This window comes from Lepisma saccharinum, chromosome 5 (assembly GCF_977018435.1).
Source record: "Lepisma saccharinum chromosome 5, izLepSacc3.1, whole genome shotgun sequence".
NCBI lineage: Eukaryota > Metazoa > Arthropoda > Insecta > Zygentoma > Lepismatidae > Lepisma > Lepisma saccharinum.
Window position 1 is genome coordinate 7,286,692 of NC_139233.1, and position 27,573 is coordinate 7,314,264.

At 37.5% G+C, this 27,573-nt stretch overlaps 1 protein-coding gene across 6 annotated transcripts in view; it reads left to right on the plus strand.

Annotated features, from left to right (window-relative positions):
• Positions 1-27,573, plus strand: part of LOC145987634 (uncharacterized) — a 529,186-nt gene that overhangs the window by 488,918 nt on the left and 12,695 nt on the right. For all 6 annotated transcript variants that reach the window (XM_083122088.1, XM_083122085.1, XM_083122086.1 and 3 more), the window contains 6 exons: positions 8,477-8,654; positions 16,671-16,834; positions 18,216-18,513; positions 20,986-21,127; positions 25,884-26,083; positions 26,917-27,069. In XM_083122088.1, the coding sequence (XP_082978214.1) occupies positions 8,477-8,654; positions 16,671-16,834; positions 18,216-18,513; positions 20,986-21,127; positions 25,884-26,083; positions 26,917-27,069 (1,135 nt within the window). The remainder of the gene's footprint in view (positions 1-8,476; positions 8,655-16,670; positions 16,835-18,215; positions 18,514-20,985; positions 21,128-25,883; positions 26,084-26,916; positions 27,070-27,573) is intronic.

Consider the following 27,573-nt stretch of genomic DNA (forward strand, 5'->3'; position numbering starts at 1 on the left):
GCGTTATCCAAGTCATGACTTGTGAAGAATTGGTCAGTTGTGATATTTCTTCCAGAGTTCCGCAGTGTGTAGCACAGGTTCTTCATGACGTTGCTGACGAGGTTCTTTTGAACTGGCTCTCCTGGCTGTCATCCCAAGTAGATTAGACCGTCTTTGGCATAAAAGTTATCAGCATCGCACAACCAGAAGATCTTGATGCCACATTTGGCAGGTTTACTTGGTATGTATTGCACGAACTTGCATCTCCCACGGAAAGGCACTAACTGTTCATCAATCGTAAGAAAGGCGCCGGGTACCATGATTCTGCGACAGGTTTTGATAAAAAGTGTCCAGATATATCGAAATGCAGCCATGTGATCAGTCTCCAAACGTGCAGCGCCAGTACGTTTGTCATCAGATCAGAGCAGTCTTCTGATGTTTTCGAAACGATTTACTCCAAAGGTTGTTGCTTTGTATTGTTACTTCGGGTTGGAAAATTTGTTGAGAAAAAGCTCACGAACAGGAACATCCCAACTTCTCTCAGTTGGCCTTGATCCGCGCCAAATACATCTGCGCATGCGCACTTTGCAGTGAGTCATGGCAGGGTGGGTGGTTGACCTTGAGATGATTTAGTTTATTTCTTCCGTAATTGATCATAATATGTAGGATCAATTTCCCTTTATGAATGTTTTCCTGCTGTTTTCAGGCTGGGGTCAATATGACCCCACACATGGAAAGGAGGGGTATTGTTAAAAAAACGTTAAAAATATAATTTAAAATAAATTGTAAGAAATTTATTTATACATGTTCCTATAGCTGAAGTAGCATGGTAAGATGTCACAGAAAAACAGAATTATTCATTTAGATTTTATTATAATACCAGGAAATAAATAGACAGTGGGGTCAAAATGACCCCACACATGCATCCGAGGGTTAAATGATTAATATCTAACCAGGGACGGCGACAGGGGTGGGCACGGGTGGGCAAGCGCCCACCCAAAAATTCCTGTGCCCACCCGATTGCCCACCCAATCAAATTCAATAAGTACATATAATTGGAGATATATGAGTGATTCGATAAATAAGTATATTCTGGTGTTCATAACATGTATATTTTACTTGTGAATATTATCTATGCTAGAAATATTCACATATTATCAACCCATATAAAGCCAATTTTGTCATTAGAAAGTGAAAGTAATTACTAGAGATCTTGAAACAAAAACGGTGATCCAATGAATACTTCCATGATTAAAAGCAGTTAGTAGGCTTAGGAGGCTCAAAATTATGCAGGGTATGATCAAGATTAGATCAGAATTTAGGTTGAAGTTGAGGACTGGGGACTCCACATACGTATATAAATCCCAGCCTGAGTATGGTTAAAATAATCTCCAAATAAACAAATAAAAACATCATCTTAGCGTTACTTCCTCCGGCAACACAATACATTATTTCGACTTTTTAATTATTATTAAAATAATTTAATCAAGAAGACTTAGATGGGCAGGCCATGTGACACGAATGGCAGAGGTAAGAATAGTTTACAGGATTCTTGTTGGGAAACCTGATGGTAAGAGACCAGAAGGAAGGTCAAGACGAGGATGGAGGGATAACGTTGAGATGGACCTAAAAGAAATCGACAAGGATGGGAAAGATTGGATTGATCTTGCCCCGAATAGGGACAGATGGAAGGCTTCTGTTGCTGCAGCCACAAACCTTCTGGCTTAAGTATGCTAGATAGTTTAATATAGTTTTAATTAGCTCTGCATTGAAATTCCAGAAGTTTCCCTTTTTTATTTCTTTAAAATTTTTATATACCTGTCATCTTCAAATATCAATATGGTATGCGAAATATCAACTCTACGAGGGGTGACTGAAAAGTTCTCGGCCTACCCATGAAGGGTTGCCAGGGGCTCAATCGTTCATGGGTATTTTTAAACACAGTCCCCTTTCAGCGCCACACACTTTTACCACCGGTGCTGTAGGCCCATGATACCTTCCTTGTAGAACGTTTCATCCTGCACTGCAAAAAAGTCCTCCACCGCAGCCATGATGTCATCATCTGATGGAAAATGGATTCCACCGAGGTGTTGCTTGAGTTTAGGGAACAGATGAAAGTCTGAGGGAGCCAAGTCTGGCGAATTGGTAGGGTGTCGAAGCAGTTCGAAGCCGCAGGACTCGATGGCGGACATTGCAATGGTGGACGTGTGCGCGGGTGCATTGTCTTGGTGGAAAAGGACGCGCTTCTTCAACATTCCACGACGTTTCACCTTGATGGCCTCCCTCAAACGTTTCAGTTGAGCAGCATAATATGCACCGTTCACCGTTTCACCTTTTTTTAGATACTCAGCCAGGATGATACCCCTCACATCCCAAAAAACAGAGACCATCACCTTGCCAGCTGATTTCACTGACTTGAACTTTTTGGGGGTGGGGGAGGAGAGGCGTTTCCACTATTTTGAATGCACTTTGGACACTGGATGAAAGTGGTGGACCCCTGCTTCGTCCATGGTTACGAAACGTTGGAGAAACGTCTCAGGATCAGCCTGAAGGAGGGTCAAGTTTGCTGCAGACAAGAGGTGTCTCTGACGTTTGTTCTCAGCACTCAACATTTTCGGGACCCATCGATATGACACCTTGTGCATGTCCAGCACAACTGTTAGTATGTGTCCAACGCGTTCCTGGGACATCCCCACTTTCTCTGCGATGTAACGTTCTGTCACTCGCCGGTCTGCCATAACAAGATCCTGTATTGCTGTGATGTTTTCTTCAGTACAGGCCGTTGCCGGCCTTCCACTGCGAGGTGCATCTTGGACAGAGGTGCTCCCCCTCTTGAATTCCGCCACCCACTTTTTCACAGTAGAATACGATGGGGCATCCTCCCCCAATGTTTCCATAATGTCCTTGTGGATGTCCTGTCCACTCATGCCTTTTTTCAGGAGGTATTGTATAACCGCACGAATGCTCACTTTATCCATTTTTCAGAAAATGCTCACCGTCTTCACTTCAAACATCAAAATATAAAAAACAAAAGAAGATAGTACTATGAAATTTGGTATAGGGCTTTGCAAAGGCATATATTATGATTAGCTAAAGTAACATTCAGCTACGATAAATGCATCATGGGTAGGCCGAGAACTTTTCAGTCACCCCTCGTATATTCATTCTACTAATAAGAAGGAATCACAGTAATCACTACAATACTGAAGTGAACAAATTTTAATAAACCAGTTATGTATGGAAAAAGCAGTGGCGTAGCGTGATTCTATGAAAGGTGTAAGGCTTCCTTAGATAAACCTGATCTGAATATTGGATAAAGAAAACCCAAAGATATTTTAACTAAATTGAATCTATTTGAATGTAAGTGGTGCATGGGCATACTCAATTTCAAACATAAAATGCACACACTCTATGTTAACAATAATAGCATATGTATGTATTACTTAATGAAAATTCTCATTTATAATGTAACTCGATCCGACGATCCTTTAGTCTGAACACCTCAATCACGTCGTCGTAGAATCGGGAGTTTCTGGTCAATGTCTTTAGCAGCTCCTTTTCAATGGATATCAGTCCCAAGTCAGATTTCCTTGCCTGAGTCTGTGTGCTGCGTTGAAATGTGTGAATCCTCTTCAGTGCAGAAAACTACTTTTCCACCGACGAGCTTGAGGCAGGAACAGTGAGGAACAATTCTGTTACTTTGTACACTTGTTCAACAGCTTCATTCAAATGGGTAGTACGCAGGTAGCTAGTTACTCATAAAGTTCAAACACACTCTTTACTTGATATTCGACTTCAGAATAAATTACCTGTAGCTCAACTTTCAACTGGTAGCAATTGAAAAATTTCGCATACAGCTTAGTTAAGGACACAAACTCTTCTTCTGGAAAGGCCATGTCATATTTTTATTCTTATTATTCTTTTTCTTTCACTAAAAAGCCATTTGTGGGAAATGCGTAAGATACAATTTGCAAATGCAAATGCATTCGAAAATATTACTCATTATCATGGTTACGATATTTGCGCACATTTTGAAAAGCATATGAAGCAACTTAGACAAAGGAAAAGGTAAAAAAAAATCTGTAAATCATAACGCTAAGTATTACGCGCATGCTTTTAACATTACGGGCAACTGGGACGCACGCGCCTAACTTTGCGGGCGCTGCCGGATCTAGAATTGCCAGACATTCCTCTTTTATCTTTAACTTCGCTGCTTCTAATGAAGGTAATATCCAAAATTAAACCATCTCTTTGTGAACTTAATAGTTAGTTTACACATTTAAAATGACACCCGTTTTGTTAGCTACACCGCCCGTCAAGCATTGTTGAAACAACACGGGAGTCGATTTTCTTGGTTCTCTTCCGACCGTGCAAACAGACGCAGCGGGAACAGAAATCTCGCCAGACAGCACCCACTCGTAATGCGCATTACAGTGCGTGAGAATCGGGGCGCCCTGTCATTGGTTGATGAGATACTACGTAAGCAAACACACCCGCCATGGGCGAGTCCAAATTATTTCTTCCATTCACCCGCACGTAAGTCCTCTCAAGAGGCCTTACAGAGAAACAACTCGAATCAAAACAAGTCCTCAATTGTTTCGTTAAAAGTTCTACTTGAAGTCTGATATTGCTATGTGTGTTCAAGCAATAAATACGGGAATGAAATACGTTTTCTTCAATAATTTCAGCTTGTAAGGTGGACTTACAAGCCTTACGTGGACACTACGCCGCTGGGAAAAAGCTACAGAATTATTCAATTGCTAATGAGTGGCTTATCCTATTTAGAAATCCTCGTCCCACACATAAATTTTGTCACATGAATCAACCGAAAATTTCAACAGAATCTGTAGATGCAGCTGAAGAAAATAAAAATGTTATGTCACGAAGTATCCAGAAGACGATTTTGTTAGTTTGTTTTTAAGCCCACTTTCAGTATGCTCAGAAAGGCTAATTGAGACTAACCTACAGTTTAACGTGTAGTCCGAACCAGTGTGCATTGTGCTTCCACCAGAGGAGGGGGGGGGTCGAACACAGGACCTCTTCATTATAATGCGACAGCGTTATGCCATTGGGGAAAAATATACAAAAAGAACTCGCACCAAACGTGGCATTTTATCACCACAGAAGATGCGTTCATTTTAAGAGGGTGATTGCCTGAGTCAAATATTTGAGACTTTCGGAAAACAACATCATTGTTCATGGAATTAGCTGCCTTGATCCACTAATGAAATTGAAACTACCATCTCAACTTTCTAAGAGCTATGGATTGGATTGTTTTGTTTTATTTTACTTCGCGGTTTGTGCCTCTTGGCTAATTTTCAAAGATGGGGATGAGTGATGAAATTGATGAATGGACATTTTACAAACTACCATGCCCGAGCAGGATTCGAACCCAGGACCCCTGGCGTCGCAGCGCGATGTGCTAATCACTCAGCCACGGGGTCCGGCTCTAAGACCTATGGACAAATGGAACTCCATTTTTGGAAGAGTAAGTTGTGGTTGATTTGTTTTATTTAAAGTCATTTTTCTGCTAATTTTGATAATGACGACAATAAGGTTCAATGGTGATTAGATTAAAGTAACGAAGGGACGAAAACAAACATATGCTGACACTCAAAATACAAACCCTCATAAATTATTACTTTGACAGTGGTTCCAGGCGCCAGAGACTCGTTGCCCTGAAAGAATAAAGTTTGCAAGTTATGCTGTACAGGACAGAGGTTGACATTCTAGTGTGTTCGAAATGGTTATGCCATACAATCCAAGTCATCTATGAAAAATAGATTAATTATTACTGACACGGTGATCAACTTCGATGAATTCCTTGTATCCTAAATAATTACCTCAAAAAATATGTTCATGTAACCATACGTGTATTGCTTCTCCCGCATTACTAACATCACAGTTCAGAAAACGAATAGCAACTTAGCTAATAATGTCTTCAATTCTGAACAGATTTTTCAATCTTATTTGTTTATTACTTATGAATGATATTTTATCAAAATAGCCTTTCATTAGCCTAGGAATACTTCATGGACAATGAACAAAAAATTTATTTTCCGTGTGTGTTTTGGGAGATGCAGTTCCGCCGCCACATTTTGCCACTTTTTGCCCCCGCATTATGGCCTCTTTATGCTAAGCCTTTTCTACCAATAAAAAGTTGATTTGATTGATTTGTTGTTTTAAGTCCACTTTATGCACAGTAAGGCTAATTGGGACTGGACCTACAGTTTAAAGTGGGATCCGAACCACTATGTGCCTCCAGCGGGTATTGAACCCGGGACCCCTTGATTACAAGGCGACGACGCTACCACTGCGCCATCGGGGAGGCCCACCAATAAAAAGTATATTGTTCTTGCGCCTCAAATGTTGGCACCCAATCGCCGGTACTACAAACATTCAGATAGATTTCTCAGTTGTACAAACCTTGTAAGCTAAGAAAAGTGACCCCCAAGGAGTAAGAAAACTCTTTCAGCCAAAAACTCATACCATGAAAATACTATGCTCAGGAACATGTATTTAAATTACGAGAAACTTCACGATTGTCTACCATCGCACTTTCTATCATTGTTGCCGAATACATAAAAGCAAGTATGTGCCTTGTATTTGCAACACAAACTTAAACCTAATTCACAGATATTTCAATGTATTAACATGCATGAAAGAATGTGATTAGAATGTATGGCTGGTGTATGGCTGCGCATGGGTAAACACTTCCTTGAAATAATTGTGTCCATCAGAGACAAAGCGAAAGGAAATGGAACAAGATGCGAGGATAGATTAGAAAGGAATATAGAGGAAAACAAGAAAAAAAGGTAAAAGGTAAAAAAGGTAAAGTGTTCCCCTGTGCATAGCACCACGCCATGAAGGCGTATAGGGGGTGTGGGGGTAACGCCCCACACTTTCTTGATCCGGTCGTGAGTGGGGGTGATGTGATCAGCATCACGCCCCTGACCGCCTTTACCCCCCAGGGTTTCCCCCAGGTACCCATGTTATTCGACGCTGGGTGGGCGCCGGGGCCGCTTCCACCGTTAGAAAAGTTCCCGGATTTGAACCGGCCGGGGATCGAACCCGGGACCTTGAGCATCTTACATACATACATCTTACATACACATATATACTATATATGGTCTTACATTTATACTTGTAACGCTATTCCTCGCTCGCAAAGGAATAGGAGTCAGATTGTGTGCAATTCGTTATTCGTTTGTTTCCTTTTTTGGGGAAGTAATATGTCACCAGTCATGTGACTATGGAAAGGGAAGGCTCTCGCGTGGTTTGCGGAGCTCTCTCTCTCTGGCAGCGCTGGGTTCACGTCTCGTAGCTCTACCTTGAACTGGTAGAATCTGTCTGCTGAAGTCATCATCTGGGTACTGGTAGTAGTTATTATTAATATATTTAAGTTTAATATAAGATTCATATTACTTGATTTAGTTAATTAGTTTCATTTGTGCACTTTTTATTTATGTTTAATCCTACCATTACGCAGATTGTCCTTTCAGAGTTGACCGATATCCACTAATCATGTTCATTTGTATTCAATTAGATTTAGAACTTCCCTATTCAAAATTGCTGATTAATAAGATATTTTCCACGTAAGAATAATACAGAATATTGAACCAACCTTAATAAGTAATGGGAAACACAATCTGATTCCAGTACATTTATTTTGCCTATATTTGTAAATTTAATAATTAATGTCAATCAGATAAGTTATGCTAAATTTGTTACTGGAAAATTTCTATTGTTAAAGTTGCTAATGTTACATACGACAAATTTCTAGTTGTTTCATCAATAAACTATTAAATATACTATTTACTTTTCGTACTTCCCACATAGGCCTCAGATTCTGCTAAATATTTTAATAAGAAAGGGTAGTCAAATTGTCAGCCCGTAGTATATATAATTGTAGAGGACTAGTGTATAATCCAAATCTAAATTATATGGGAAAATACTTGGGTAGTGACATACTGCCCACCCTAATCTATCAATAAGGAGCTTCTGCCCACCCGGTCGAAAATTTCTGGCGCCGCCCCTGTATCTAACTAACCATTTGTTAGAAATATAACATAAATTGATACACCATTTGTGCATACATTGATACAGCTCTAAATTATTATACTTAATCGTTACCTGCTTCCCAAATTATAAAAGACAGACTTAGACCTACCGAGTACATTGAGATGGAGTTACATGCATAACTTAAAAGTGTGAAGTATCAACATTTGAGTGCTAGAAGTAAGCATCTTCTACGTTTCAAATTCTTGCTCATAGGGGCACACCACTATATGTTTGTGCTCCAACAGTTAAACAACATAGTTCTAAGTTATTTAAATGTGCCTTTTTCTCAAAACTCTCTTGAATGGTGTTACGCCGCTTGCGCTGTGAACCCCTCGTGTGTGTGTGTGTGTGTATGTGTATAATGTATGTGTGTATTATATATTTTGCTGCATCTTAATATTTACTCAGCAATAATGCACAATATAATTTTCTCCAGGCGTTCCAGATCCTCCAGCAGGCCAGCCAACTGTCACTCCCACAGAAGGTGAGAGCAACGCAGCCACTGTCGCGTGGTCCAGTGCACCCTACGATGGTGGTTGCATAGTGACAGGATACAGTATAGAAATGAGGAGAGTAGGAACTGATAGTGGCAATTGGCAGGTTGTAGCAACTAGGTAAGCACAGTGACTTTTATTGTTGTGATGTTAATTTTAGAATTACAAGACTGAACATGTTCACACTCAATTGGTGGTTATTATTTCCAGAGATATTATAAGGTGGCGCATATTGTATCTACCAATATCATTTGGCAACCCTGTCAGAATGCAGGTGCACATGGGCAGAAGTTTCCCATGCTTAGGCCGCTCTGGCAATTAGTCGGACATGGAACGTTGGCTGGTTCAGACACGGATCGTGGCAGTAGATGTGTTTATCGGAACTGGCTCCATTCAGGAGATGCAGGAGACATTGCACTGAGAAGCATCAGGATGCCAGAAAACACCCCTCCTCCGACCTGGAGACCTATGTGTCTGCACGTTGCCATAAAAAGGTAAAGTGCTCCCCTGTGCTTAGCACCATGCCACGAAGGCATATAGGGGGTGTGGGGGTAACGCCCCACACTTTCTTGATCCGGTTGTGAGTGGGGGTGATGTGATCAGCATCATGCCCCTGACTGCCTTTACCCCCCAGGGTTTCCCCCAGGTACCCATGTTATTCAACGCTGGGTGTGCGCTGGGGCCGCTTCCAACGTTAGAAAAGTTCCCGGATTTGAACCAGCCGGGGATCGAACCCGGGACCTTTAACATGGTAGTCAGACTTGTTACCGACTGAGCCACTGCATGTTGCCATTGGATTTCTGTTGTCTGGTCTATTGTATCATGTTGTAATGCTCTGGCACATTTGATGGCGACCCTCATTGGACCATCGTCGCAGTGCCCACTGCGTCTCCTGAATGGAACCCGTTCAGATGAATCCATCCACTGGTATGATATGTGTCTGAACCGGCCAACATTTCATTGCAGACTATTTGCCAGACTTGCAGCAGCCTAAGCGTGGAAAACTTGTGTGCATGTGCACCTGCTTTCTGACAGGGTTGTCAAATGATATTTGTAGATACCAGTGACGTGCACTGAGGAGTAGCTAGTCTAGCAGAGATAGATCAATCAATCTCATGTCGCTAATTATTTTCAAATCACAATATTTATTATCTAGAAGCCTCAGTTCATATGCAACATTTCTTTCCACGCGCTTCTCGTCCCTCGATGTGATCAGCTGGCAAGGCTGAATACCCTAGCTGGCTCTTCTTCCGCCTTACCAGTTCCAGGTATAGACAACTGCCCGAAGCGAAAGGGAAGATTTCTGCCTGTACCTCCCTTGCCTCCTCGCCCCCCGCTCCCATGGTTAAAAGCCCGTGGTTTCAGGTCCTCCAGTCTTATCTCCTATAGGACAGATAGGGGATTGGTTTCCCTTCGATTCCTTTGTAAATCCTCTAAAGAACTCTGTGGAAAATTTTCTGCAGTACTTATGTTCTCTGTATTTACACAACCTTTTAAACGTTGTACAATATTATGTATAATATGGGATGTAGTTTTATTTGTATATGAATGGGAACGTACTTGTATTATGTGCAGACAAAAATGTTATGGTTTCTTTTATTTTTTTCAAATATGGAATATATAATGATTAAATAACAAATATTTGCTCATGCTCTCTCTCGCTCTCGTTTTAGTAGTGTTTTATTTAAATATTCTAATAATTTGGCCTCCAATAAAAAATGGGTAAGTTAAACAGTCATGAAAGTGTATTAATTTGGGCAAGAAAATGCACATTCTAATTATTGTTGTTGGTTTGGTTTATTTTACTTCACCTTTCTGCCACATTTGGTTATCGTGAAAATGAGGATGAGTGATGATATAATGAAATTGATGAAGGGACCTCACAAATAACAATTCAGGCCGGGATTCGAACCTGTGACGAGCGCGCATTCTTGTTCCTATGTGTTGTACTCTGCAGTGAATAATGAAATAATTTGGAATGTAAAGTGTATCCCAGAACTAAAAAAGCCAAATGAATATGGTTGAAGAAACTACAAAAAAGTGTGTTTTGTTACCTGTTCATCCCCTCTAATATATTTAATTTTTGCCACCTTCCATCACTTTTTCTAGCTGTATAGATTTAATCGCGATAAATAGCTAACGAGCTTATGGAAGTCACGAGGGACAGTCATAAACGGAGAACTCTGGACTCCTGATTTCACAGTGCCCTGCAGATGCACTGGGAGGAAATTATTTGTATTTTCTTTTTCCTTTCTTTAGCGTTGCTTTTCCATCACTTTACCTAACTTCTGCCATGACGATGAACGTTGATTAAATTAAACAGATGAAGAGTGGTTACAAAGGAACACTAATGCCCAGGCCAGGGCTCGAGCCCGGATCCTTCAGTAACGAGATCGTGAGATGAAGAAATTAGGGAAATCAAGGAATGCAATTTTTTTAAAAAAACCTTAATCATATGCAACTATGGTGTTTCAAAAATCCAATTGAAATTTACGTACCACTGAGTAAATATGCAGTTTGCTTTACCGATACCCAAGTATCTGAATAGTTAGAGCTTTCCACTCATCCTTGTTGTCGGCTGACCTCCATGGGGGAGTGCAAGTGGCCCCGGATCGGTACCAGATGGACGCACATAGTGGTTTGGATCCCACTTTAAACTGTGGGTCCAGTTCCGATTAGCTTTTATGTACATAAAGTGGACTTAAACACCAAATCAACCAACCGCGGGGTAGTGGTTATCACTCCACGCTATGACACCAGGAGTTCAGGGTTCGAACCCCGACCTCGGCATGGGCGTTTTTTGTATTTGTCTCTTCATTAATTGTATTGTAGGGGAGACCGGGGTAATTAGAACAGGAAACAGCCTGTAGAAGTTCCACTGTAAATTACTCAGAAAGTTACTGATGGATTTTTTAAAAATTTCTACCATTTAAAAGGGCATCTTTTGTATATTTTTGAAAAAAATAATGACCATACCTGCATTGCAAATACTCGTCCAAAAAAAAAAAATGTCATGACACCATAAAATTGTTCCAATTACCCCATTTGGGGTTAATGGAACATAAGTTAGAAATTTCAACTGAATAGCTTTAGATTGCTGTTGGGGTAATACGAACATCATATATAAATGTCCCATTTACCCTGCAAATTTGAACACAATAGCTCTACTTCTTCTGGAGTTATCAATGCTTGTTTAAATAAAATCCCAAGTTAACGTCTTTTTTCATAAAGTTCAATTTCCCAGCTGTGAAGCAAACATGTGTGAATGAAAATCAGTGTTCTATGATTTATTTGAAAGGTTACAGGCCATTCTACAATGTAGTAAAGAAAAAACTTCTAATAGTTACATGTACAATCTAGTATATCAATTAGAAAAAGTACAAAAAAGCATCTTTTTTGGAGGAAAACTTACTCCAATTTGTAACAAGTAGTGCTAATACTTATGAAAACACTTAAGATAACTTACATTAACAGGTTTAACTGTCGTGAAAAACTAATATATACAGAAATTAAGCTTATCAGTCTCAAAAAACAATTATATATGAAACCATAAAATATAGGCTACATGACAAAAGCTACACCAAAGAACACTTGACCCATATTAACATTTGTCAGTTTGGCACCAGTAGATCTACTGATTTGAATGTTTGATTTCTTTTTTGAAAGCTTCATACTTGCTCTTAATGATGTCATACAATGGAAGGGTAAATGGACCGATTCCATTTAACTCCAAAGGTCCGTAAAATATAAACTTCCTATCAATTTCCTCAACATCGGGTCTTCGTGGCCAATCGAACTTGCCAGTTTCTTTTTCCTCCAGAAACTTGATTGTTTGATTGATTGAGAGATAGGTCTATTTCACTTTCTGAAGAAGTAGAGCTGGATTGAAGGGACATTCTTTTCTTGTCTTTTTTGGTCTTTCCTGTGCGAATTTTTTTCTGAGTAGGGCGATTTCTTTTTTTGGCACTGGTAGGCCTATTAGACATTTCTTTCAGTCGCTGCATAGCATCTTCAGTTGTTAGAATTTCGCCATACTGATCAGAAAGGCGTACTCTTGATAGATTACCACTAGACATTGTTCTTGGATTTTGTCCGCTTGGTCTGTGTTGTTTACTAAGAGATTCTCTGATGAATTGTTCAAAAGACAGATACTGGGATGGTGGTGTAGTACTTCTATTCAGAACATTTTCAACATCTGAAGGCATTGGCATTGCTGTTGAAGTAATGGAAGAGGAAGGAGTGGTTGGTTGGCTGGCAGTGTGAATGTTTACTGGATCTTGAACTGCTCCTGGTGGGATGTCAGTGGAGGCAGTTGTATTTGGTGAATTCTGAGTCATCTGAACATCAGCAACAACTGTTGATCCAGGTTGTATGTCTTCTTGACTTTGATTACGAAATCGTGCTAGGGCAAGGGGGTCAAATTCTTCACTTGGAAACATGGATTCATCCAGTGGAAACAGACCAGTAGTTTTAAATCCCGACACTAGGTATGATTTCTTGAAACTCCTAGACCACACTCTCCCTATGTACTGAGCAAAGACAGACTTCGGCAAACGAGCACCAGGATTGGTTCTGTTCCAGTCTAAAAGCAGGTTGTTCCAAGCTACTTTAATTGGTCGAAAACATGTTTTGTCTAATGGCTGGATAATGTGTGTTAGATTGGGCGGTAGCTTCACTAGAATTATATCATGGTCGAGAGCTAGCTTTACAAGATCGTAGCTGATATGTGATCTGTACCCATCGAACAAAAGAACTATCTTCTGCCCATTTCTATTCTCCTTTGATGGAATGCCTTGCAGAAATATTGTTTCAAACCATTTGGTAAACAGGTTTGTTTCCATCCACCCCTTTTCAGAAGCTGAATAACCAGTTCCAGGATACACTTCTTCATGATCTTCAATCCAAGCTTTCATAATGTGTTTCCCCTTAAACACTATGAATGGTGCTATCAAGTCACCTTTAGCATTTCCACAAGCGAGGACTGTTGTACACTCTTTACCACTTCCTGTGACATTCATTGAAACACGTTTCTTTCCTCGTTCAGCAACTACACGAACATCTTTTGGGTCATGTAAAAATGCTGTTTCATCACAGTTGTACACCAAATCAGCAGAGTTGATATTCTCAGTGATATACAGGTTTCTCAGATCCTCAAAAAAAGCCGACACAACGAATGGGTCCACACTTTTCAGTCTTCTTGTTGAAAGCAATTCACCTTTCCTGATAGTGAGTTCTGGGTGTCTCTTAACAAAAGAGGTGAACCATTCTTCGCCTGGCCTTCCATCTGTCCAGCGGGTTTTAATGTTGGCTGACAAACAGTAACTTTTGACTAATTCAAGTACCTCAGTCTTTGTCAAACCATCACCGTAACTAGCGCATGTTTTTAAATACGTGATGAGCTGCTTCTCACAGTCTGGTTTCAATTCTGTAGGTCGCCCCGCGCCATGGGATAGCATAGAAGAATGTCCAGTAAGTTTTTTTGCCAGAGTTCCTCTGGGTACGTGAAATCTTGCTGCTGCTAAGACCTGTGTCAAACGACCACTTCTGACACTTTCGATTGCATCAAGCATGGCTTGCTGCGAATAACTGCAGCGGTTGGTGGTGCGTTGTCTTTTACGAACCATCATTGACTATTCACACTTAAAACAGAGAAAAAGCAACAATTATTGTACAAATATATCACCATCCCATATTGCTATATCTGTCCTTTTCTTTGTTCCATCTTCAGCTTCTTTTATTTTTTCAAGTCACAGACAACTAGTATCAGAGCAACTAGTTCAAGCCAGATCTTTTAGTATGTGCAATCTTCAATTGTTTTTGTTTTATATTTTTGCCCATAAGTGCTTAACAGCTTGGATGTTTGTGTAGTAAATGTACATATTTGCTCTGTTACAGCTATTTTACTATGTATATCACAATATACTTATCTAATGATTACAATTACCATTTTTTGAATGTTGATACAAAATACCAAGTATGACATCATATTATACATTGAACAATTTTAAAGAGTTGACCTTTGTATATAAACCTTGATGCCAATGCAAATGTACACAATTTCAATAAATTTAATTATAAATTTGAATGTATCATATCTTTCTTGTCTTGAAAAACACATATGATTGAAGATATTTGTTTTTCATATTGCCAGTCAAAAATAACTGTTATGACTAAATTATTATAAATATTGCACAAATATGGAACTTTGAACTTAGCCTAACCATTTTCAAATGTTGTTATGACAATGTATTATTTTTATTGTCATATTCATGGTATTTCAAGATGATGTTCTTATTACCCCATGACTGTTCTAATTACCCCAAGCAAAATCAAGCAAATTACGCAATGTTCTAATAACCCCTTTGCAGAAATTTTTGGGGTAATAAGAACTTTGCTTATAAAAACCAGGCAAATTGCCCATAGACAACCAAACTCACATGAAAAGATGTGTGCACTTATGTTTTATTATAGGGGTGAAGAAAATTTTGCAAGGGTTCTTTCATTCACATCCAGTATATGTAGAAGCAGAGAAACACCAAACATGCGTCACATCATTTTTTGCAGGTGTATAATAAAAGTCAAATAAAACTTACTTTTGTGTAGTTATTCCAATAACAAATTTTCTGCATGTAGGTTTAGTGTAGGTACATAGGTATGGAATGTTATTACACCAGTCTTTTCGTTTTAAATTATTCTACATTAACATGTTCCAATAACCCCATGTTCTAATTACCCCGGTCTCCCCTACCATCTTCGCGATTAACCAAATGTGACAGCGACGCTAAGTAGCATAAATCAAATCATTGATTGATTGTTTAATTTGGTTTGTTTTACTTCGCTTTTTGTACACTTTTGGCTAATCGTCAAGATGGTACGATAAAATTGATGAAGGGACAAACACAAATAACACCCATGCCCAGGTCGGGGTTCAAACCCGGGATCTCTGGCTTAATAGTCAAATCAACATGTTTTGGATTTTCGAAAGAGGGTGGGATTAACACGTGCTTCTTTTCAGTAGTCCTTCCTCATTTTGCAATCCTTTCCTTTCTTTGACGTTCTATTTCTAGGAATACTGAGCCCTAAAGGGGGGAGGGGGATTATGACCCGCACCAACCTCTCTTGGGCAAGCCACTGATTGCTACCCCAAGTGTCGACATCACCGCACGTCACTGGTAGATACAATATGCGCCTCTCTGTATTAGCCTACTCCATTTTTTTTTCAGTTTGATGTTAAGGTATTTTAGCTATAAATGTAGATATTGTGTATTTATAAATATCACAAAATGAACACGATTGCAAAATTTAATGCATAGCATGGATGTAGTCAGAAACATCCTTCATGAGGGGTGGTGCCATCCATAATTGGTTCTACATAACAGTATTATGTATAGTCACCATGCACTATACAGACATGTGTTTTATGGGACCCCTGAAACCTCCGCTGTGAGTGGCCTCTGCTTTAGTAGCCCGCAATGTTATGCACCCCCAAGATTTTGTATAATCCTACCAACTCGACAGGTAGTGGAGAAATTTGGTTAAGAAACATGTATTTGTGAATGCATCCTCCCAATATTGTCTCCCTCCTGTATATTTATTAAGCTTTGAATAAGTATTTGAAAATGAGTTGCCGATTTTGGTTTTCGAACTTGATCAATCCAACATGCCAGAATTTTCAGAGAATTTTTTGAATCCTAGTTCCTTCTTTACGTGTGGTCATATTGTATAAAGTTAAAAATATATATATGTATTAAACATACTTTAGAAGCCTGGAATAATTATGGGTGAATCAAATTTTGTAATATTTCGTTAGTATTGTAGAAATACTAGCTGTTTAAAATGAAATTTGGATGAAAATAGTGAATTTTAATAACTGTAAATTTGCTGTGTGCTCCTCAATACATGCACAAATGGTTATTAATTTTTAGGTGCATTGTGGTTGGTTACTTTTATATGGGAGAATAATAAAAATATAAAATTCAGGTGCTATTGTAATAGTAGCATTAAAACCAAACTAAAACTATATGACATTAAGGCAACACTTCTCTTAGAGATCTTGTGAGCATTTCCATTTGTGAAAGTTGTAACTACAGATTGGGATAATTTAATAGAGATGTGATGACTGTTTTTATTTTCCAGATGTCATTCCTTGTCCCAGACAGTTCGTGGCTTGAGTCCCGATGACCAGTATGTATTCCGGGTGCGGGCTGAAAACGTCCATGGCCTAAGTGAACCTAGCAGCGAGTCCATTCCATTTCAGCCTGGTCAGTCGATCACTTCCACAGACAGCTTCGATGAAGAAGGTGAGCATCAAACAAACTACATCAAAACCTCGATATGTACGTTTTTAAGGAGTTCCGTGCCCAGTGACAGATTAACGCCTTTTTTCTTGCGGAGGCAGATAACCTTTTTACAGTTGCTTCCTACTCTGTTCAATGAAAGATTACTGTTTTAGAAGTTTTGTGAGGGTGGTCAGTTAATTTTAGAGGTTGAGAGGCTAAAATGGGGAATTATTTAATCTTATGTTAATTAATTTGTACTTGATTTAATGCCCCCTTAATCATGGCCGTCTGCAGATTTTTTACAGCGAGGAGCAAGCAAGGTATTTTTTTTTCAGGGGAGTAAACGAGGCATATTTGCCTTTATTATAAGTTAACACCATGTATTGAGTTTGAAATTATCACGTCCTGCATCCCCATTATAATAATTAATGTAAATTACTGTTACTGAAATCAAATTATATGTGTGAAATATGTACTTTTCCAGTGGGGGAGCTCCTTGCCCCCCCCCCTTCCAGACGTCCAAACCCTATATTGTAAAGGAATCTTATCACCGTTATTAAACAATATTATTCTCTTAAAGAAAATGAAGTATTTTCAAGCCTATGAAAGTTCCAAACAACTATGGGGGAGGCTTATTTTCTATGTAATTGAACTATAATATGCCTAAAATTACACTAAGAGGATTTCTGGTGGGTCTGGGCACACACTATACGCCCTTGTTTCATACAGTAAAACAGTAGGTGGAATGAGGTTTTTTGTTTCCCTACTGAACTTCCATGAAGGTTTTTGCCCAGAGGCGGCAACTTCATGTAAATATTTGAAGGAATGGGGGGGCTGGATTGACAACAATAATTTTTTTACGTATACTGCATATACTTCTTGAGAAGTTTGGGGGGGGGCAGAAATTGCTCCCCCCCCCCAAGTCTGTGCCTATGTTTGTGCCCACCCTAATCAGAGGGTCTGCGCACGTCTATGTATAGACAAGACTTAATTGAATTGAAGTTACTGCTGCATAACATAATAAGTACATTGCAAAGTTACGTAGCAATTTAATTTGAGAGATTACTGTTATTTTGATATTATTTATGTTGATATTATATAAATACATACCTACAAAAACATATTCTTCACAGTAACTCTTAAAGTTTTTACAAATTAAGTCTATCCCACCAAAAGTGTGATATGTAGTCACTTCATTAATATTGGTAATGTTAGCTTGAAAATTGGGTGAAATGTCACCAAAGAAATAAAAAAAAATCACTTTAAAATAAGAGTAATTCTTCATTGTAAAATTTAACAGTGGTTATGCAGGCCTCTATATAAGAATATTGAAACATCAACTGTATGGTGTAATTGTAGTCTGATAAACATAGTTCGTAATGCATTTTCTCATTTGTTTCAGTTGATTTTGGTTCACCTTTTGAACCGAAGCACGTGAGTGTGGAACCAGGAGATGTGTTCAAAGAGCAGTACGACATCCACGAGGAGTTGGGAAAGGGACGTTACGGAATTGTGTATAAAGTGACAGACAGAAGATGTGATCAGAAGTTCGCGGCCAAAATCATAAAGTGCATTAAATCGAAAGACAAGGAAAAAGTGTATGAAGAGATCGAAATCATGAACTGCCTGAGACATTCGAAACTTCTCCAGTTAGCTGCTGCCTTCGAGAGTCAGAGAGAGATCGTTATGGTCATGGAATAGTGAGTACTTCCCTCTTTTTAAGCTTTAACTAAGGCTCTGTCTGGAAGATCCAAAAGGCAGGCTTGAAGTAGTCTTGTCGAAAGTGTCGTCACCTAGCACAGTACCAAAGTGCCAATTAAACAAGCAATCAAGACCATAGCAAGGAGCACAGATCATTGTAGGCTTGAATACTTGACGTGCACACTCGTTGTTCATTTGTTTCAAATCATGGAAATCGAAAGCCAGTTAGATGTTGGTTGAAGTTCTACTAATGTATGGAAATGAAAGTATAAGAACATTTTAGAATGCTGTGGTGTGATTCCTATCATGAAAAACAATTGTTCATAATGTGGGAAAAACATTGTGTTCTTAGCTTTATATACTGATCGTATTTGGCACTGTAGTCTAAGTGCAATTCGAAAGACTTTCACTTTCAGTCTAAGGCTAAACCAAACTGCGAGACCATTCTTGGAGGAAGTTTGCTTGAAGTACAGTCTTGCACCTTTTGGACATGGCCATAATACACTAAACCTATTGGCGTACAGCTACAATAATAATCTACATTGATTGATACACCATGTAGATTATCTAATACATGCACTTGTTAAATTATCAGGTTTATTAAAATAACCTCTTGGGATCTGAGGAGTAAAATAATAACAAGTAATTCGCAAATGTTGTTTATTTAACAAATAATCCTGGATGCTAATTTTATGAGATGGTGAAATTTTTCAAGTCTGCCTCCCCAAAGTTAAGTCCCAAGTTGATTCTGCCCCTTTAAAATTAGGTCCCAAGTTACCCCAGAAAATGGAATTATTGTGGGTTTTCAATGTTTAAAGTTGTCTGTGCAGTCTTCTTTACCATTTTGAAAATTTCTGGCTAAGTAGCAAATTCAGTACATGAAATATTCTCTGTATTGATGAAAAATGTATATGTATTTCCCTACTTTTATTTTTCCCAATCAAAGAATATAGATGTTACTAGAGTGGCAGAAATTTTTACCTCCGTGAAGCAAGTAGAACGTCTGTCCAGCAGAAATAAGTTGGTAAGAGAACAAAATCCACATCTCATGCCCAGGGCACGACTATGAATGTTTGTCGATTTTCATGCCAAAGTTCTGGATATACCTGGGATATCCAGGAATATCCAATAGAAATACATTGGATATCCCTGGGATATTCATATGTTCATCCAGGGAACATCCATAGGATATTCAAGAAGGTTGTTTCGTGGTTATTCTGTGGATAATTTTTGCATATGTTTTGGACATCTGTGCCACTTGGTTCACATGAATGGGACATTATCTGGATGTTTTCATTTGATTGTGGATACGAAAACATTTTGGACTAGAATTGGATATAATCTGGACATATATTCGCATTAGATTATCCACATATTTTGAATATGAAGAGAACATTTCTGGACTAGATTTAGGCATATCAAGAATCAGTCGCACATGTATTTATAAGATGAACTCCTCTCCTTGTCTCCCTCTCCCCTTTAACGTACACACACCAACCCCATGGCTACACATTCAAAAAAATATTTGATATTCGCATAGATATCCATAATAAGTAGAGTATGCATCAATTTTAAGCTTGTTCTTTGCGACCATGTGTTAGCACTGCAACTTCTTCAATGCAAGTTGGCACTTTTCCAAAAAACTACCAGTAGTTTGTAATTTATGTCAACAGAATGCACAGCGATGGCTAGAGATATCTACAGTGAGAATGGGGTTTGGTGCCCCTGCACTGAGTTTGGGACCCCAAATTGTTATCCTTATTCTTTGCAAACTGGCTTTAATAACATGCTTTCACAGGGTGCTGCAATGATCACTCTTTTGCAATTTTTCTCTTTCTGCTCACTTAGCACCTTCTTTAGTGCTCAGGGCAACTGCTCCCTTGTCCCCTCCCCTCACCCCTATGGCTTTGATAGGGTGCCGACTTGGACATTTTGAAATAAACTTCCAAACCACTTTACAAAGTCTTAATTTATGTTAACTCTGCTTATAGTATTTTTGTTTTTAAAAAATGGAAATATGGAAAATTGTATTTCCAGATGCAAGAAACACATGTTCTAGCCAGTTATTAGTGTTTACAAATACATGAAAAATACAGGTTCTCCAAATGTACAACAATTATACATTCCATGAATTTCTGGTGTCTAGATATCTAGTTAGACCTGAACAAGGAGGAAATATTTACCTCCGAAACGTCCTCCGGATTAACATATACTCACTCACGTAAGTTCGAAAAGTTTTAATACTATTTTGCGTATTTATTTTGTATGAATTTCTGGCCTTTCACAGGATTTCCATGTCGGTGGGAACCCTGATTATTTTTTTATTCAGTGTGGCAACATTTTTACTGAATAGGTTAAGGTTTGACAAATGGAAATGATGCTTTAAGTTTGTTTTTCCTCTTTTTTTAAAAAAAAAAATATATTTGCATAATTTGAACAGTTAGTCAATACGTATCTTCAATATTTTCCAGCATATCTGGTGGAGAATTGTTTGAACGAGTGGTTGCCGATGACTTCACACTTACCGAGAGGGACTGCATTCTCTTCATGCGGCAAATTTGCGAAGGTGTGGAGTACATGCACCAAAACAACATCGTCCACTTGGACCTTAAGGTAAGGGAGGGTAATTTAGGCAGCAAGAATTACATGTGGACTTGTATATATGACAAGCATAGGCATACATAAAGTATTGACAATTGGGGTAGATTTCCTCATGAATTAAGTAATGATAATGGTATAAGATTGATTACTTTTGCAACCTCAAAGAATTTAATTGTGAAAAGTACCACTTTTAAACATAAAGATATCCATAAATATACCTGGTCTTCTCCAGATGGTAAAACTCATAATCAGATAGATCATATTCTCATTGATAAGAGAAGGCATACTAGTATAATTGACGTTCGTACTCATAGAGGTGCTGACTGTGCCAGTGACCATTATTTAGTAATTGCTAAATTAAGAGAAAGACTCTCAGTAATAAATCATAAGCAACAAAATCTAAAAGTTCTAAAATTTGATACAGGAAAGTTTACTGATGAAAGAATTAAGAAAGATTACCAAATTAAACTGTCAAATAGATTTGATGTTTTGCAGGATTTAAATTATGATGAAAACATAAATGAAACAGACGTAAATAAGAATTGGGAGCACATATGTAATGCAATAGAATCAGCAGCTAAAGAAAGTATAGGATACCATAAAGCTAGAAAAAGTAAGCCATGGTTTGATAATGAATGTCATAATCTAATAGAAATAAGAAATCAGGCTAGACTTACGTGGTTAAATAACTCTGATGATACAAATCTAAACAATTATAATAGAATAAAGCGAGAAGTTAACCGCACGTTTAGAAGTAAAAAAAAGAGATTACTTGAAAAGCAAAATTAACGAAATTGAAACAAACAGCAAAAATAAAAATATCAGAGATTTATATAAAGGTGTAAATGAGTTTAGAAAGGGGTGGCAACCTAAAGTAAACTTGATAAAAGATAAAGACGGTGATTTTCTAGCTGACCCAAGCGATATTCTAAATAGATGGAAGAACTACTTTAATGACCTTTTAAATGTTCATGTAGGAGATAAATCAGAAGTAAATGAAGTCCACACAGCAGAACCTTTAGTTCCAGAACCTAACTTGACTGAAGTTAAAGATGCTATTAAAAGGCTAAAGAATAACAAAGCACCTGGCATTGATTTAATACCAGCTGAGTTAATTAAATATGGTAGAAATTCATTAATATGTCAAATTCATAAATTAATTTGTTTAATATGGAATAAAGAAGAAATCCCTCAAGAGTGGAAAGAATCCATAATTGTTCCTGTGTTTAAAAAAGGTGATAAAATGAACTGCAATAATTACCGTGGAATTTCTCTACTCTCAACAACATATAAAATATTATCTAACATTCTTTTAACAAGACTAACCCCATATGCTAATGAAATTATAGGTGATTATCAATGTGGATTTAAACGTAACAGATCAACTACAGATCAAATTTTTCACATCAGACAGACGCTTGAAAAAAAGTGGGAATATAATCAAAATGTCCATCAGCTATTCATTGATTTCAAAAAAGCATATGATTCGGTCAAAAGAGATAAATTATATAATATATTAGTAGAGTTTGGAATACCTAAGAAGCTTGTTAGTATGATAAAAGTATGCACCAGTGAAACAGAAAGTAAAATTCGAGTGGGTATTAATATGTCTGACAAATTTACAATCCATGATGGGTTAAAACAAGGAGATGCATTATCTCCATTGCTCTTTAATTTTGCCTTAGAATATGCTGTAAGGAAGGTAAAAGAAACTAAAGAAGGACTAAAATTAAATGGTGTGACTCAGTTGTTAGCATATGCAGATGATGTAGACTTACTGGGGGATGATGTGAATACAATTAAGAATAATGCTAAAATATTTTTCAAAACTGCTAAAGAGATAGGTTTGGAAGTTAACAAAGAGAAAACTAAATATATGCTTACAGGCCGAAACCAAGTGTTAGGTAATAATCAAAATCTAATTATTGATAACAACTCGTTTGAACCAGTTTCCAAATTCAAATACTTAGGAGTAATATTAACAAATGAAAATTATATTAAAGAGGAAATAAAAAGTAGGCTTAATTCAGGAAATGCATGTTACTTCTCTCTTCATAAACTTTTGTCTTCTCGTTTAATATCTAAGAAACTAAAAGTTAAAATATACAAAACAGTAATTTTGCCTGTAGTTTTATATGGATGTGAAACTTGGTCCCTTACATTGAAAGAGTAACATAAATTGAGAGTATTTGAAAATAAGATCCTTAGGAAAATCTTTGGGCCTAAAAGGGATGAGGAGACAGGTGAGTGGAGAAGGTTACATAATTTAGAACTACATAATTTGTACTCATGTCCAGATATTATTAGAATAATTAAATCAAGAAGACTTAGGTGGGCAGGCCATGTGGCACGAATGGGAGAGGAAAGAGGAGTTTACAGAATTCTTGTTGGGAAACCTGATGGTAAGAGACCTGTAGGAAGGCCAAGACGAAGATGGAGGGACAACGTTGAGATGGACCTAAGGGAAATCGGTAGGGATGGAAAAGAGTATATAGAACTTGCTCAAGATAGGGAAAGATGGAAGGCCTGTGTTGCTGCAGCCATGAACCTTCGGGTTTAAGAAGGCTAGGGAGTTAGTTAGGTAGATTTCCTATTGCTTGGTAATAAGAAAGAGAATCAAAACCAGTGGTACCCAGCCCAGTCAATATTTCCAGAAGAAATAATGACAATGATCCTCAAATATATCAGAATCAGTCTCGGATGCCACTAGCCCTTGACAATGATGATCACTCACGTAACAATAAAAATAAAAATTTTGGGGTTTGAGTATGACATAAACCACTTGTATTCTAACTTCAGTCAATTGTGGAAGCTGCTTAGAAGTAGTAGCGTACTTCGGTTTTTACTTTTGTTAACAGACAAAAATGTTGAATAATAGAGGAATCAAAGTAGTTGATTGATTGAATTTATTTATTTTACTTTGCTACCGAATGACAAATTTAGAATGAAATTGTTTTATCTTCATTACAGAACTACTACCCAATCTCTTTTCTAAAATACATTGTTCTAAAGTTTGTGTTTCGTGCAATTGTTGTATCTGAAATTTCAATAATTAATTACAGCATAAATACCTCACTAAACAACTACTTGTTTATATAGATGCTTAAATAAATCAGCATTTGGAATGATACAAACTTGGCAGTTTTATGTGAGAATCCCTTGTGGAATGGTGGCAAAGATCCAAGAAATATATCATGTCAAACTTTAAAGATCTCTTCCTGAAAAAATGAAAAATTGGACACAGAACATTTACATTCTTAATGGACGATATGTTAAATATATCTGCATATCAAGATATAAACTAACAAACCCCAAAATAGTTAGTTAAAGAAATCTAGCACATAAGTCATCACATGAGAACTGTAAGTGTGAGAATTCCAGGTTAAAAAAGATATTTCATGTTTTGTGTAATGATGCAGTTAAAAACAATGGTAGTTTATTTCATTGGTAATAATATTGAGTTATTTTCCTGTAGTTTACGGTTATTACAAGCATAAGAAAACAGTTTTTCGTTGTGACGTTTCAGGAGAACACACGTTCCTTTCATCAGACATTTTTTTTTTCATTTTGACTAAAGATACAGTTATAGCAATGATTAGCAATTCTATAAACAAAAAGAATCCAATATATAATGGATGTTGTCAGTGTTACATTGTTGAAATATAGCAATTTAACTGTGAAAAGAAGTAGTCTGTTTTATTTTTATTTCAGATAAAAAAAATATTTTTGATCACATTATTTTTTTATTTAAAATTATGACTCCCAAATATCATCAGGTAATTCAAAGTCATCATTGTTTTCACAAAGTCTCTTGATGTTTTCTGTTACATTAAATTTTAAAGATGGTGGATTACTCAATTTTTGAAAAAGAGAACTTCATACTAGATCTATGTTACCATTTCCATTATTTAATTTATTCCAGTGTTGTTCTGCAATGAACGAAGCTTCCCAGACATTCAACTCTGTTTCCCGTCAATCTTTTTAAAATCCTTCTCTTTTTAATCAAATGCTTCTCTTCGATGATGTGAGCTGACAAACCTGTTCTTGGGTTTAGATTTATAATGTCCAAATCGTGTTCGTGCCATCTTATTGCCATTTTCCTTGCTGTTTGTCCTACATAATCCTTTGAACATGAACAACTTATATTATATATTCCTGTGGTTTCCACATCTGGTAGAGAGTTTCTCATTTTGAATTAATTAAATGTACATTCCAAACTTCTTGGTGATCTAAAAACAATTTTGAAATTAAATCTTCTAAAAATTTTGGCAATTTTATGTGAGAATCCCTTGTGGAATGGCATGCACACATTTCTTTTCAACAGATTTTTCATCTTTGTATGTGTTTCTCTTTTCCTTTAGTTTTCTTGCGACTTGTTTCTTGATTTGGTTTATTCTGTTAGAGTGAAAGCCATTTTCAATATAATATTGAGTTATAGAGCAGTTGACAAGCAATGTCTGTTTGTGTTTGTATTTTTGTCACTTAGTTTCACTCTTCTGCCACTTTTGGATATCATGATGAGGATGTCTGATTATTAGATGAAACTGATGAAGAACACTTAAGAAAGAATAACCATGCTCATTCTGGGACTGAAACCTGAGACCTTCAGCGGTGAGATCAAAAGTCAGCCTCTGAATGTGCTTGACCACTTAGCTGGTCGCAAGAAATGTGCATAGAGAAGAAGAAAAAGAAAAAAAGGTTTTAAAATATTAATAAAGTATAAACTATTATGAAATCAATTACTAAATGAACTATTTATGTATTTCAGCCAGAAAACATCCTATGTCGAACACGCACATCCCATCAGATAAAAGTTATTGATTTCGGCCTCGCCAGGAAGCTTGTTCCAGATGTTCCCGTTCGGGTGCTGTTCGGGACACCAGAATTCATTCCACCAGAAATCATCAACTACGAGCCAATTGGCTTTTCTTCGGATATGTGGTCTGTTGGAGTCATTTGCTATGTTCTGTAAGTACTTCAACAAGTCATGTGTAAGCCGTATTAATGTAGCAATTAGGTTGTGTCTCATTATTTGGTTTTGAAATGATCATGTTATTGATATTAGGCGATGAATATGTACTATTTTATGGAGAAATTAGAATTTTAATTTTTGTTGAAGGGAAAGTTGGATGAAGTTACATGTTGATTTTGATAGGTGCGCTGACATAGATTTGAAGCCTAATTCAGTTTTAGCATTATTCAACAATGGTTTCTTTCTTAACAGCATTCTCATATATGGTACATTTTTGCTTTAATGGAATCATGTAATATGTCTTTCATGGGTCACTGAATAAAGCCTCTCAACAATTTGTTACCATACAAATGAGTTATGGGGCTATAGCCCCATCCCGAAATTATGAGAAAATCAAAATTTTCAAATGAGAGAAGTAAAGAACTTGAGGATAACCAAATAGATAATGAAAGCCTTCTTAAAATGATGCCCAATTACCTTGAACAACTTTTAAAGTGAATGTAAAAAATGGTAAATATGAAATATCTTATTGTATATCCCCTCCACCCCCAACCAGAACATAGCTATATAATATACACCCTTACAATTTCAGTTCTGTCCAAAGTAAAATCTGTGTATGGCAGTGGACATAACAGCACTCAAATTACGTTTGAGCTAAAGTATCAATTCAAACATAAATATCTGAGACATAATCTGGCCCACATGTTAAATGGGACAGATTGTGTTAGCACAAATACCTCGTAAGGACAAGCACTGCAAGTATTCAACTGCTTAGAAAAATGGAGTAAAGTTTGTGTAAATGAAAGCATGTAATTTATTTTCATTCCAGGTTGTCTGGCTTGTCTCCTTTCATGGGAGACAGTGATGCAGAAACCTTTTCCAACATCACCCGGGCAGATTACGACTTCGACGATGAAGCATTTGATGCCATTACTCAGGATGCCAAAGATTTTATCAGTTCGCTTCTCAAGAAGAGGAAAGAGTAAGTATAGAGTGCTGATGAATTTTCATGATATCCTTTGATTAGACTGTAAAAACATGCTACAACATCAAGGGTCCCAGGTTCAAATCCTGGACTCTGCATCGGTATTCTTTGTGAATGTCCTTTCATATCAATTTCATCATGTCATCCTCTCGATTAGCCAAAAGTGGTAGAAAGTCGAAGTAAAATTAACCAAATCAACCAATCTGCTGACAGGCAAAGTAAAATTAACCAAATCAATCAATCTGCTGACAGGGGATCTGAGCCGGCCAGTAGGTGCAGGGAATGGTTAGCACCCTAATATTTTGTGCAACTAGTTCTAGGTTCGATCCTGGAGCTATTTGAAAGCCATAACAGAAAATATTCTTCTCAAAAGCCAGAAAACAGTGGCAATGGAACCCAGTGCACTACCACACATCACCTAACAAGAAGCTCCTTGGCCCTAATAAGGGCTGTTATACAACAGATTGTATAGCAGATGTACATTTTCATATCATAGTATTT